At 34.9% G+C, this 15004-nt stretch overlaps 2 protein-coding genes across 2 annotated transcripts; both read left to right on the top strand.

Moving 5' to 3' along the window:
- The first annotated feature begins 1886 nt into the window (after positions 1–1886).
- Positions 1887–11260, top strand: LOC140827796 (uncharacterized). Its single transcript, XM_073190644.1, has 6 exons — positions 1887–1984; positions 9919–10292; positions 10361–10570; positions 10640–10732; positions 10810–10932; positions 11021–11260. Exons 2-6 carry the CDS (start codon positions 9930–9932, stop codon positions 11243–11245), a joined length of 1014 nt encoding a protein of 337 aa, XP_073046745.1. The 5' UTR covers positions 1887–1984; positions 9919–9929; the 3' UTR covers positions 11246–11260.
- Positions 11261–12109: 849 nt separating this feature from the next.
- LOC140827804 (uncharacterized) lies at positions 12110–14368 on the top strand. Its single transcript, XM_073190655.1, has 5 exons — positions 12110–12276; positions 12458–12565; positions 12647–12710; positions 12802–12900; positions 14158–14368. Exons 2-5 carry the CDS (start codon positions 12498–12500, stop codon positions 14254–14256), a joined length of 330 nt encoding a protein of 109 aa, XP_073046756.1. The 5' UTR covers positions 12110–12276; positions 12458–12497; the 3' UTR covers positions 14257–14368.
- The last annotated feature ends 636 nt before the right edge of the window (positions 14369–15004 follow it).

Raw genomic sequence — 15004 nt, forward strand, 5'->3', positions numbered from 1 at the left:
AAATGAATCATCAACAGGAACAATTGCTAACAAACACCCAAACACTAGCACATCCATGTATCACGGGGGAGTGCTCTCATAATTGTGAGTGTAGTCATATCAAGGACTACCCTCGTGCCTACTGTGAGTTTCTCTTTGTTGCACAATATATATCAAATGGTACAGTACAGAAATGTTTTTATCAATAAAACCAGCGAGCAATATAAGTAAAGAGAAAACAGTAGAGAAACGCTATAAATGAAGTAAACCAAACCGAGACCTGTACAAAGTACAGTGTCTTTAAAACAGATTCGTCCCCTCATGTATGTTCTTTGAGGATCGTCTTTGACGTCTGTTTCCCAGGATACAACGGAACAACCAGCAGTGACTTAGCACGAGACACTACTACGGCGAACTGAAAACGTACCTTTACTTTATCACCGAGATTTTAACGGAGGCCAAATGAAAAGCTAACAATATGAAATGCAAGAGAATACTTGAAAGAGAAAAAATTTTCGTGTACATGAAATGAGGAAATGAGCACACTATTTATACGCCACAAAATGCACACCAAGAGTCATGTAAAATTAATTAACTCAATTAATCTTCTCATTAACTCAAGAATATGAAGAACCAAAAGTCTTCAAGTAACTCAAGAACATGGAAGGTCAACAGACACTCCACAATAATGAGCCACAACCAACTCAAGAATGTGGAGAGCCAAAAGGCACTCCCACATTCACGAGTAATAACTTTCATTCAAACTCTAAATTTGATTCAAATTTCCAACAATCCATCATATGAATGAAAATTGATATAAATCTCGGTGACAAAGTTCTACAGTTGAATCCTGCATAGGATAGATAGGTGTTACCCTTTGAACCTTCCCTTATGAAATATAATTGATTTACTAGCTGACCAGTAGACATGTTGTCCTTGAACTGTTCTGCCGTTTATGTAAATTAAGATATACTTCACACAAGACTCTCCCTGATACTATTCAGTTCTCATTATCGTGTTCGTTTTGGCCATGAACACACGCCTGGTTCTGCGAGAGGGTCTAGAATTGAGCCTAGCAATTCCTTATAAGCGGCCCCACATCTCTCTCACATAGGTGATTCTATATTTATCTCGTTAGAATCATTAAAAGCCGTAAGCTTATCCTCAACATTCACTGTTTCATAATAGGAATGGACTAGGGATAGCCCCCACAGTGATATACCAAATTAGTGCAATTAGGTTGTCCCATTGTACCTAGTTCTTGGGATCTCTAGTTAGTGTAGGCTGGTTTTTCCTTCGCACCAATTTATTCTATAGGATTGAGCCTCATTCCCCTTGACGATTTTGTAACTAACTCTCTGTTTAATCCTTTGGTTAGCGGATCCGCTATACTATCCTTTGACTTTACATAGTCAACAGAGATAACTCCAGTTGAGAGTAGTTGTCTAATGGTATTGTGTCTACGACGTATATGCCTAGACTTACTATTATACATTTTATTTTGTGTCCTTCCAATTGCAGATTGGCTATCATAGTGTATGCATATAGCCGGCGCTGGTTTTTCCCATCCTGGAACATCTTCCTAGAAGTGACGCAGCCATTCAGCCTCTTCAGTACATTTTTCAAGAGCTATAAACTCAGATTCCATAGTGGATCTGGCTATTACAATTTGTCTAGAATATTTCCACGTAATTGTTGCACCTCCTAAAGTGAATACAAATTCACTTGTAGATTTTGAGTTTTTTATATCAGATATCCAATTTCCATAACTGTATCCTTCAATACACTAGTAGAAATCCGCGACGGCTTTTTAGAAACCGTCGCTGATTAATATCGATTATATCATATATCCTTCAGGGACGAGCTCATTAGATGGATCCACATTTTCCTTCAAAATTAACCCTAACACCACGCCGTTCCACTCACCGTCGTTCGCTTCGAACCACCAACACCACCGTCGTTCCACTCACCAAGAGGGAAGCAAAACAACACCACCACCACCACCGTTCAATGCACTGAGACGGAAAAAGCGACTGAGATACACAACCGCCGTCCCCTGCGACTTTGTTTCTTCTCCATTTTGACTGGAACGATATTTCTTTACCTGTGTTAGTCCGGCACCAGTTTCCCGAGGTATGGTATTGATTGGAACGATAATTGGTTAATTTCTTGTTGTCGTACCACTATTGAGTTATTTATTGAAAATGGCCACCACCAACCTTATCAAAAGTTTGAAATACATGGTGTTAAGACTTTATAAGTCAAGTGTATTCCATTAGATGTAGTAAAATATTTTCCCTTCCATTTTGCATTTTCCACGTTGATTTATAATTTTCTATACGTATCTAGGAATTATTTTCTCTAGCAAGAAACATGTATGTATATGTTCTCCTGCATTGATCTTTTGTTTTCTCGATTTGAGGCAATATGATCTTAGTCGAAAATATGCTACAAATTTTCAAGAATCTTGCAGATATACTAGCTTGACGGAAAATGGTTTGTTTTTCTTCGGTGTTCTTTTTTTTCCCCTGAATAGTGGGTTGCATGTTTTCTATGCGGCTCACGTGTTGACAGAATTAATGCAAGCGATTGGTAGGTCTTTCGGTACTGTAATTGATATATTGTTGTGTTCAAAGACTCAGTAGTCTATTGTCTTGTATTATCAAGAGCTACTAGTTGAGAATTCCCTTTCTGTATGACTCAATAGTTTCTGATGAGGTTGGTGGTTGAGATACACACCATTTCTTTGGAGGTGCGTATTGTTTTCTAAGGCCTTGGTTGTGCGTCTCTGGGTTCTTAATGTTCGGCATCTTCTAAAATATTTGTTGTCCCCTTCTTGTTAGGCATTGTCTAATTTTCGGTTTTTCTAACTTATATGCACTGTGTGTTGAGGACTGGACATGACGGTGTTTTTTATTCATTGTCTCCGTCGATTTTTTTTTTCTAACTTATATGCATCTGTGTAGTCTTATTTCGTTTGTTAATCAATAGGTAGTCTTTTTTCGTTTTTTTTGCGCTCAACAAATTAAATTGAAAATAACATTATTAAATGTCATATTTTCAGGTTTAGATCAAATTTATTGTTATATATTTCTGGTATTTTGCTGTATTGAAATGGATAAATCTTGGATTCACTCGAATAGAAGGTCAAAACAGTACGAGGAGGGTGTGGAACTGTTTATCAGATGTTGTTTAGAGAATCCCCATATTGACCCCAATTTAATTCATTGTCCTTGTTGCACATGTAAAAATCTTAAAAAAAGACCAGCTAAGTCCATTCGAGAGCATCTTTATTTCCATGGTTTTAGTCAAAATTATGTGAATTGGATTTGGCACGGTGAGTCTGCTGAAAGTGACAAAGTAAATTGGAGCACAAACAAGGAGTCAACTGGTAACTATCACGGACACTTTGAAACTACTAATATGTGTGAGGCAGCATGTGATAACTATACAGAAAATCCAGAAGCGTTTATGGAATTTTTGGAGGAAGCAGAGAAACCTTTGTATAATGGATGTAAGCGTTACACAAAGTTGAGTGCAATTGTGAGACTATGCAACACCAAAGCATGGGATGAGTGCGCTCTATTTTCAGATCTACTAATGGATTTTGGGGATATGCTACCAGATAATCACAACCTGCCAACCAAAATTTATGATGTAAAAAAGACATTGATTTGTTTGGCATTGAGTCATGAAAAGATTCATGCTTGTTCCAATGATTGCATTCTTTATAGGAAGCAATATAAAAACTGCGTAAACTGCCCTAAATGTGGCTTGTCACGGTGTAAGCTAACCAAGAAGAACGTTGAGAAGAAAGGTGTTCCTGCAAAGTTGTTGTGGTATGTGAAGTCCCGAAAATTTTAAGTCCATATGAACCAAGTGCGTGCAAGTTATTAAATTCCTTATGTATTTTATTAAATGATTTTAATGCATGCATATATTTAATTTATGAAATTTATTATTTTAATTATTTATGTTTATTTAATGTACGTTAAAATGTTTTTTAGAGTTTTATGTTTCAGGCGATTATTCGAGGCGAGATCGAGGAAAGGAGATCGGGAGGATTTTTAGTAAATTTTAATGCAGTATTTTATTTAAGATAAGGATGGAGTATTTTAAATAATTTAATTAATTTTAGTAATTTAAGAGCTTAATTAAATTATTTAAATGATTAATTGATTTTAAAATTTTAGAGTTGTAGTTTTTGTGCATCTTATTTAAATTTAAAATTTATAATGGGGTTAATATGAAATTTATTTTAAATTAGTATGTTAAATGTTTTTAAATAGATTTTTTATTATATTAAATATATATGTTACAATTATTTATATATATGTATATATATATATATATATATATATATACACACACACACACATATATATATCAACACACAAGCACACACACTTTGACTCACACACACACTCACACATTTACACACACATATACACGTACACAACACAAAACACATTCAAACACCTTTTTCAAACTTTTGACTATAAGGAATGAAATGTTTGTAAAACTCTATGATATCAATTCTTCTCTCATTTTATTTCTCTCCCCTCTCCCTTCAACACACGTACAATCTCTACAAATTCCAGCAAGTTTAGTTTAGTTTTATTCAAAGAAAATTGAGCCAAGTTCGTCCCGGATCGTCTCCCGTATCGTCTCCGCTTCGGTATCGTCGTTACGGTATTTTAAATATCAAAAGACACGTATATTCTGTTCTTGATGCATCGATCTTGTCATAGTATGCGTTGTGTTGTTATTTATGCGAAAATTATATGTGCGATGCGTAGAAGTTTGAGCAATCACGTCTAGATCAAGTTTGAAACAATTTTGGATCACCAAATTCACGTTTTTGCTGTTCTGTAAAATACTGCGATTTTTTGGTATTGATTTTGAGAAACCTTTCAACTACAAAAACGTAGATCTTTTCGATACCTTCGATTTGATATAAAATTCGAAATATTTGTATGAAAATTGAGTGAGTTATGGCGTTTTTGGTAGGACTGCTCAAACTGCATTTTTTTAGAAACGTTTTTGCTGTTCTGAAAAATACTGCGATTTTTCAGTAAAGATTTTGAGAAAACTTTTAACTACAAAAACGTAGATCTTTTTGATACGTTCGATTTGATATAAAATTCGAGTTATTTGGATTAAAAAGAGTGAGTTATGGAGTTTTTAGTATGACTGCTCAAATCGTGTTTCAAGAAAGTTATGAATTTTAATATGTTCTTGAAGTTTTTATGTTGCAGGCTTTGTTGGAGATCGACGGGTGATCGTTGCTGCATATAAGAAAGTTAGTAATGATGTTTAGAGTATTTTTGAGGTTTTGATTCATGTCGTTAAGAGCTTGAATTATTAAGAAGTCGTAAGAAATAAACTTTAATATAAATGACAGTATTTTGGGTCGTATGAATTGTAAGGTGATTATAAAATTTTAGTTCATTGTTATGGTGTCCTAGAATGGTCTCATAGTGATGAATCTTGATGCATTATGTGTTAATTGGGAGAATAGATATGTCGAAAAAATTTCATAAAATAATTCGTCGAACAGAGCGGACACGGACACGGACCCAGACACGGAGGCAGGCACGGGGTCCGTGCCTTCTTATTTCATCACAACAATTTTTAAGCGCACGGACACGGACCATGATACGGACCTAGGGACGGGGTCCGTGTACCTTCAGATTTTAGGTATATTCTTTTATTATTTAAGGTTTGATTTGAGGATTTATACCATGGTTTAATATGATGTTTTACAGGGTTATGTAATGGGAAATTATAGAATGTTCTAAGAATTTATTTAGCTTGGGATTAAGCATGACATTTACGTTTAAGTTGTACAAGTTAAGTTTATGTATTCATATTAGTATGTTGCAGCAACGACCCAATTGACATCCAACGAATCCCTCAGCGCCAAATAAGTATGTATGACGTGCAAAGAAAATATTTGAAGTTTTTGAGGTATGCTAAATGTCTTGTGACCAAAAGTGAATGGGTTTGGAAGTCGGTGAATGTGGCCGAGGACCTCTCCACCACGTTAAATTATGAACGGGTTCGAAGTTAGGATTGGAAAGCGTTAAATTATGAACAGGGATCGTGGTTGTGAAGCGTTAAATTATGAACGTGGATCAACTGGTCTGTTAAATTATGAACAGGGATCTCATGTATGTGGCAGTGGATACGTCTCTGTCAGCCCAGTACTGTGGTTTGTCTGATCAGATATTTATTATGTTATGGGTCACTTGCTTTGAAACATCCTCTACGCAAAATGATGAAGTTAAGTATGTTGAAGTATGAAAGCATGTTTAAAGAAAAGTTTATGTGATGGCACGTCATATTATGTATGCATGTATGTTCAAAGTTTATGCAAAGCTCAAGTTTATGAAAGTTCAAGTTATTATGCAAGTTCAAGTTTCAAAGTATGTATGTTCAAGTTCAAAGAAGTTTATGAGAGTTCAAAGTTATTATGAAAGTTTAAGTTTATTAAGAGTTCAAGTTTATTACGCAAAGTTTAAGTTTCAAGTATATATGTTATATTTTGAAGTTGTATGTGGTTTTATTATGTAATACTCGTTATTCCCAGTTTATACGTGTTGAGTCTTTAGACTCACTAGACTTGATCGATGCAGGTGCTTATGTTGATGAGGAGACAGGAGGTGGCGACCAAGTGGCAGGCTTGGACTGAGCGGGAGGCTAAACCCGAGGACCGTCATGTTTACGTTTTTATGCAAAATTTAAAAATACTCTGATTTATATGATATTATGGGAGATGTTTTGAGCAAGTATTTTGTTAGCAGATTTTATTGGTGATGTTGAATTTCAAATATTTTATGAACGACTCTTTTGACAACCTTTTCTTATGGGGGATTTGGTTGTGGTATTTTATGGCAAATATTGAAGATTATTTTATATTAAAGAAAAATTTTAATTTTTCCGCAAATTTTGAATGGTAAAAAGTACGGTTCGTTACATGGTATTTCCCTCCCATACCAAGATTTAAGCTCATGTTTAAATTTCTACATACCTCGAAAAATTTAACATGGCATGCAGAAACCACAGGAGTTCCCGGCCAGTTACGTCATCCAGCTAATTCGCCATCTTGGAAGTTGGTGGATCATATGTGGCCCAACTTTGAAAGTGAACCAAGAAATCTTCGCCTTGCACTTGCAGCTGATGGCATTAATCCTTATAGCAACCTTAGTAGTCGTACAGTTGCTGGCCAATTATGTTGGTCACTTATAATCTGCCTCCAAACATGTGTATGAAGAGAAAATTCATCATGCTAACTATGCTCATTTCAGGGCCTAAACAGCCAGGAAACGATATAGATGTCTATCTTGATGTGTTAGTTGAAGATTTGCAACGATTGTGGGATGGAGTTGATGGTGTCTATGATGCTTATCGAAGACAATTTTTCACTCTTAAAGCAGTCTTACTATGGATCATCAATGACTTTCCAGCCTATGGTAACCTTAGAGGATGTACTACACATGGTTATTATGCATGCCCAGTATGCAAAGAAGATACTTGTGCAAAGCATTTGGAAAATGGGAAGAAAATGTCATTTGTTGGTCATAGACGATTCCTACCAAGGTTTCATCCATATCGGAGGCAAATGAAAGAGTTAGATGGTATGAAAGAACATGGAGAATCATCGACACCATTATCTGGGGTTGCTTTGTTTGACAAGCTTTCTGACATAAGGTGTGTTTTCGGAAAGAAGATTATTGTGAAAGGTGAAAAGAGAAAGAATGCAAATGACAATAATTTGGAAGATAGTAAAGAAGAAAAAGATTTTGGATCAACAGATTTCAGAAAATGTTGGAAGAAGAAATCAATTTTTTTTCAATCTTCCTTATTGGAAACACCTGCATGTTAGGCATTGTCTCGATGTGATGCACATAGAGAAAAATGTATTCAAATCTCTCATTAATACTTTGATGAATGTTAAAGGAAATACCAAGGACAATGTGGCAGCTAGGTTGGACATGGTTCAAATGGGAGTTAGGCCTGAATTGGCACCTAAATTTGGTGAAAAAAGAATATATCTTCCTCCTGCTGCATGCTCATTCACAAAAAAAGAAAAGTTACAAGTTTGTCAGTCGATAATGGATATAAAAGTCCCAGAAGGTTTCTCATCGAACCTGAAAAATCTTGTGTCCTTGTCTGAGTTGAAATTGATTGGCTTGAAATCTCATGATTGTCATGTTCTAATGCAGCATTTCCTGCCAATACTCATACGTGATGCGTTACCAAAACATGTAAGATATGCCATCATAAGATTATGCTTCTTCTTCAAAGATATTTGTTGCAAGGTGATAGATGTAGCCAAGTTAGATAAGCTGCAATCTGACTTGGTTGTTACACTCTGCTTATTGGAGCAGTATTTCTCCCCTTCTTTCTTCGATGTCATGCTTCACTTAACAGTTCATCTTGTTCGAGAAGTTCGATTATGTGGACCAGTGTGCTTCCGGTGGATGTACCTGTTCGAAAGATCCATGAAGGTGCTTAAGAGCTATGTAGGCAGTCGAAAACATCCTGAAGGTTGCATTGTTCAGAGATATTCAGCCGAAGAAGCAATTGAGTTTTGTTCGGAATACCTAAATGACCTTGATCCTATTGGGGTCCCTCAATCAAATCGCGATCCCCAATCAAACATTGCTGGCTTCTTAGCATGCAAAACACCAATTATAGTGCCACAAGTTGACCTTCAACAAGCACATTTGACTGTGATGGAAAATACAGAAGAAGTATCTCCCTAAATTATGTAAGTGTATTGCATTATTCTATAATCCTGCACACATGTGATTGATTGTCAATATTTAATATCCAACACAAATTTCTATATAAATATTTCCACAGTGAACATAAATATTTCCTGAAGTCAATGTTTCCGAGAAAAGAGAAGATGAAAGGTGGATACAAGATGCTCACAATAAGAAGTTCATTTACTGGTTTCGTGCAAAGGTTAGGTGGATAAATCTGCTTTATGCATTTTGCGGTGAACAGTTTGGAGCTAGTATTTTAATCACCCTATTCTAATTGTATAAATTTCTGGTAGATGCTGAAATAGATAGCTGCAATGGTGGAACAACATCAACATTGACATGGCTGGCTCATGGTCCACGTGGGCAAGTCATTAAGTATAGTAGTTACGTGATAAATAGCAATTTATACCAAACAATGGTACGGGATGATGAGAGAGTTTGCCAAAACAGTTTCTCTAGTTGCTAGCACCATGCTTGTCTGTAGTGCCAAATATAAGAATCCCTTGACGACTGATATGACTTTCTATGGAGTGATTGAAGAAATATGGGAGTTGGACTATCATCAATTTCAAGTTCCTCTTTTCAAGTGTGCGTGGGCTGCAAATGACAAAGGAGTAATCAACAATGATGAATGTGGATTCACCTTGGTCAATACGAACAAAATAGGGCACAAGAATGACTCATTTGTCCTTGCAAGTCAAGTCGATCAAGTTTTTTATATTGATGACCCATTACAAAAAGGGTGGTCAATTGTACTCACTGTGCTAAATCGATGTTACGAGGGAGATGATGATGGTTGGACTAGTATTCCTGATTCTCGACCAATTGATGATGTTGATAATCATTGTATTCCGGCTCATGAAAGTTACTTTAGATTAGAAACTGAGGGTGGATGGGAAACGAACAAGAAAAAATGATGTGTTTCACTTTTATGTCATGTTTTTTGTTATGCTATAAACATAATCTCATTGCTATTATTTATGTCATGTTTATTATTTATGTCAGGTTTCTACAATTCATGTTTATTATTTATGTTATTATTGTTTCTGTTATTATTTATGTCATGTTTATACATGTCTTATAGAATTAGTGTTTATGTTATTTTAATGGTTAATGTTATTGTGTAGGTTTTAACATTGGTTTCATTCATGTAAATATGTAGAAAAAGGCTCAATGGGTCGTAAAAAAAAGGACACAAATGCTACAATTGAGATGATACAAGGAGTACATGATGATAAGCTAAATGACGTTACTAATGCAGAGCACCCTATACTTACTGATGGAAAAGAACATCCTGTAGATGTGCAGAGGAACAAGCAAGGCCCTACGTTGATGGGCAAACTAATTGCTACTGCCAGATGGGGGAAAAAAGCAAAGATTGATTATGATGACATGGGGCGGCCAGCATTCAATGCAAATGGAAGGGCTTTACAATCATACATTGGTTCTATTGCTAGAGCTATGGTGCCAATCAGTATAAAGTCATGGCCTGAAGTTCCAGAAACCATAAAACAAAAACTGTGGGAAGAGATTTCGGTAAGTACAAGCTTCAATTTGAATTTACAATCATACTTGCACCTCTAAAAAATCTGTTTTTGTTGCAGAATGTCTTTGAACTAGCGCCAGAAAGTCAGTATGCTGTGATGAATTCAGCATCTCAGAAGTGGCGAGATTTCAAAAACAAATTGACTAGTAGATTTGTTTGGCCGAACAAAGATAATCCTGAAAAGTTGATTTCTCCACCAAGTCAGTATCAAATCCCACTAGCGGATTGGAAAGCATTTGTGGATGCGAGACTGGATCCATCATGGGAGGTATAATTGATATGTTTCCTCACGAATTTATTAAATTCAATACTTAACCGAGCCAACATAATGATGCAGGTTACTCATGAAAAACAAAAACAACGGACCATGCATTGTAAATATCACCACAGAATGTCTCGCAAGGGTTACATCGGCTTGGAGGCTGAACTGGTAAGAAACAGAGCAATATATTTGTAATTTTTAGCATGTTCTTCATGTTATTAAACATATGAGTTTTGAAATTGTAGCGGAACAAAAAATTGGTTGCTGAAGATGAGGAAGTTGATAGATCTATGCTTTGGCGTAAAGCTCGAGAAGACAAATCTGGCAACATAACATGTTCGGAGACATCAGAAGTAGCTGAAAAAATTGTAAATGTTTAGTTTTATTCAATCGCCATATTGCCTAGATAAATAACACTGTAGATTGTGAATTGATTTGTCATGTCTCCAATTGTAGGATGAATTGTTGGAAAAGAAAGGCAAAGGAGAGTTCAAATCTTCTAGAATGAATGACGTGTTAACCGCTGCCTTAGGAAGCCAAGAACACTATAGAAGGGTTCGAGGTGTGGGAGGTTTCGTAAAACCACAAGTATACTTTAAAACTCCAAGAAATAAGAGAGAAACAATCTCAAAAGCTGTGATTGAAAATGTAAAAGCGCAATCGGAGGGACTAAAAGTTTGAAAGCTGAATTGGAAATGCTAAGGTCTCAACTTGCTGCTGTGATTCCATTAATCAATGATCGATCTTCTGAGACTGTAGCATCAAAAAAGTTCCCAGGAGTGAAAGACTCAAAATTGTCAGATGATGTGCAAGAATTTTATGATTGCGGCACTTCAAATACGAAGGTTGTATGTCTCTGAATTTTGATGTCAATTAAATTATATTCACCTCCATATAAAAATATATCATGTCTTTTTGTTCTTGAAAGGGGAAAAAATGTCACCTGGTTGTAAAAGAACGCGAAAAAGTGGTGGCTCAGATGGAGTTCCAAATGTTATGATTCACCATGTTTCACTTGGGGAAGAGAACTTCAAGGTATCTATTGATGTTGTCTTAGATGAAAAAGCACAGCTTCCGATCCCCATTAAGTTTGGACCAACAATCATCGATGATGCTGTTGGAGTCATTGTTGGTTGGCCTAAAGAGTTGGTTATTTTTCCAACGACAAGGTACTTTCGGTTTTCATTTGACTTTGTGTTTGCAACTGTCAGATATGTTGCTTGAACAATGTTTTATTTTAAAATACTTGAATGAATAATATTTTAAATTGTAGAGGAAGGGGAAACCTCAATCATTTGTGCTTGCGGATGTTCCTAGTAGCGCGAAAATTTCAAAGAAATTGAGAAAACATTACCCATGTCGTGCAAGTATATCTACTCTCATGTTGTTCGATTGCTGAATGAATCGGATACCATATGCATTGAGTTTGAGGACGCTATGTTTGGACGTCCTAAAAGCATACGGTTGGTAAGAGAAGATATTGTACGCTTTATGAAGATGAGGGATATAGGTGCCAGACAAATTTTAGTTTACATGGAGTATATAATGTCTAACTTACAATATTTGTGCATTTATATAATATTTTTTGTGGTACTTGTTCATATTTTGAAAATTTTCTAAACGATATATTTGTGCATCTATATCATGCAGTCACCTCTACAAAGATTTGAAGAAAAAAGACAAGGCTGATTATTTTTCGTTTGTGGATCCCGGTAATATACCTACATGCCCGATTGGCACAGATGGCCGTGAATTATCACAACTTATTTCTGACCAGTTGAAAGCAGTGTGTAGAGATAGCATCTGCCTCATCCCATAGAACACTGGGTAAAAATTTAGTTATTTATAGATTTCTACTTCATGGTATTCAATGCTGTAATTTCATTTTTTCAGGTACCATTGGATCTTGACAATCGTCAACGAAGATAAGAATATGATATATTTATTGGATTCTACGTCTAACAGGAATCGAGATGATACATGGAAAACTATTGTGACAAAGTAGGTAGTAGCTTATGTTGATTTTGAATACATTAACTTATAAATATGCAAAAATATAACTTCTTACTATTTAAAACATAGTGGGGTGAAGATGTACAATGCCTCCAAGGGTATTTCTAAAGGGTCAGGTTTTAAAGTATTGACAGTATGTATCGTACTTATTTATGAGTACATGAATTGGTAGTGGTTATTAATTAGATTATGATTGTTGCATTAACTTTTCAATTCTATTATAGGGTAATCTGAAACAAAGTGGTTCGGTTGAGTGTGGATATTGTGTCATGAGGTACATGAAAGAGATAGTCGATTGCGATGATCCACACTTGGAGAAGATGGTGAATTTCTTCTTGGGATAAATTTGTGATTGACTGAGATGAATTGTTGTCATTAAGATATATTTTATTTTTGAGATAATGTGTTGCCATTGAGATATATTTTATTGTTGAGATAATGTGTTGCCATTGGGGTATATTTTATTGTTGAGATAATTGCTTGAGATGAATTGTTGTCATTGTGATATATTTTATATTATCGATAAAAAAGGAAATTTTGTTCCTGTAAGTGTTGTCTTTTTTTCAAGATTCTTGTATCATTTCCAAGTGGCACAAATTCAATCTGTTCTTACTTTTAAGTTGATTTTGCTTCTTGAAACAAGAATTTGGGTTGCTTCAGATTTTGTTGGAGTTTAAGGTGATCTGGTTTTGTCTTTTCCTGTTTTTTTTTGTCTATATCTGTCCTCACGCAAATGTAAATGCAACTAACCATCTTGAAGGAATTGACTGGTACTTAACATTGGTTCCCTCATATCGGATTGGTACTTAACATTGGTTCCCTCTTGCATTTTTCTCATCTTCAAATTAAGCAGCGAACTCAAATTCAGCTTTAGTTCTTTGATCTTTCATAAATCCCACGAGCATACTACAAAAAGGAGGCGCAATAGATCTCATATTATTGTACTTCTCTTCAAATTTGTTTGCTTTTTGTTGGTTTTGGATTTGTTAGCTCATTCTCGACCGCATAAATTGTGGGATTTAGTTAGTATTTGCTGTATCTGTTTATTTTAGCACAAAATCTAGGGTTCTTCTGTTACGATACCTGATTACTACTCTGTTAATAATTATTTTGATCGAGTTTCTCCTCGGTGCATTTTTGATTAATCAGGCATTTCCCATTTTGTGAAAATCTTGTTTTGCTTGTGTCTTGTTATTGAATTGATTGAGTTAAGCTAATTTTGATTCGTCTGTATGGAAGTGTAAATTTTGTGTGCTTTGGATGCGATTGTGTTTGTTTTGTTTTTCTGGTTAAGATTTGTATTGGTGGGTTTGAATGAGGAACAGATGTGTGCAATGTCGTGAGAAATGAAGGCTTGTCTTGTCAAGAAATGGGTGTGTTTTTGGCTTAGTAAGTGCAATTGTCTTCATGCAATTGGGGTATTCTGTAATGAATTTTTATCCGGTGTTATTTCAAGATGCAAATGAAATAAGTTCGTACTTTTAAATGAAACCTGCCTCTACTAGTACTGAAATATTTTATATCTGTCAATTTTTTTACGAAATAGAAGAATCTAATGTATTTTCTTTTTCAAATTTCAGTTTGCAGAATGCATCAAGAACCAATATTACACCCAATGTCAATATGACGGGGTCAGAAGTGAATGGAGTGAATTTTTTTACTCCTATGTAGGTGCTTAGATGGATGGTGTATGTTGGGATAAATATTTTGTTTGTCATTGTGGATTTTTGTATATACTTTTGGTTTTGTGGATACATTTTTTGGGTTACTTGTGGATTGATGAATATGTAATTGTGGATTCATGGATATTAATCATATTAGTGTATTAAGTCATATATTGCGAAGTCTTTTTTTAATACACTAATTATATTAGTGTATTAAGTCATATATTAGTGTAATTTATTAATATACTAATTATATTAGTGTATTAAGTCATATATTGCGAAGTCTTTTTTTAACAATTACTTTATCAAAATAAAAAATAATGAAGTGTAACAGGTAAATTACTTCGTTGTTATTTGCAAAATGTGAAGTAACATAATATTAAATACTTCGTCAATAAGAAATCAGACGAAGTGATAGAATTAATTTACTTCAACATTGTTCTGTAAAAACGAAGTTGTTTTGCGCAATTACTCCACCAAAACACAAATTACTGAAGTCTTTCGAACCACTTACTTCGTCACTAAATGCAATTTGTGAAGTAACATAATATAAAATACTTCAACAAATATGATAAATGCTGAAGTTATAGATAATATTTACTTCGACAAATAGGATAAATTGTGAAGTTTTTTGTGTCTATTACCTCATCAAAATACATAACTACGAAGTCTTTCAGATGAATTACTTCGTCGATTATTGTTAATACTGACGTAAAATAATATAAACTACTTCGCTAAATAATAATTAAGACGAAGTTATATA

This window comes from Primulina eburnea, chromosome 1, assembly GCF_022965805.1.
Source record: "Primulina eburnea isolate SZY01 chromosome 1, ASM2296580v1, whole genome shotgun sequence".
Taxonomy (NCBI): domain Eukaryota; kingdom Viridiplantae; phylum Streptophyta; class Magnoliopsida; order Lamiales; family Gesneriaceae; genus Primulina; species Primulina eburnea.

Bases quoted from the DNA above. Each gene is read 5' to 3' on its own strand.
- LOC140827804 (XM_073190655.1), top strand. From the start codon at position 12,498: ATGATATATTTATTGGATTCTACGTCTAACAGGAATCGAGATGATACA. The intron at 12,566-12,646 runs GTAGGTAGTAGC...TTTAAAACATAG, and splicing joins TGGAAAACTATTGTGACAAA to TGGGGTGAAGATGTACAATG. The intron at 12,901-14,157 runs GTGAATTTCTTC...TTCAAATTTCAG, and splicing joins ATCCACACTTGGAGAAGATG to TTTGCAGAATGCATCAAGAA.
- LOC140827796 (XM_073190644.1), top strand. From the start codon at position 9,930: ATGGGTCGTAAAAAAAAGGACACAAATGCTACAATTGAGATGATACAA. The intron at 10,293-10,360 runs GTAAGTACAAGC...TTTTTGTTGCAG, and splicing joins AACTGTGGGAAGAGATTTCG to AATGTCTTTGAACTAGCGCC. The intron at 10,571-10,639 runs GTATAATTGATA...ATAATGATGCAG, and splicing joins GACTGGATCCATCATGGGAG to GTTACTCATGAAAAACAAAA.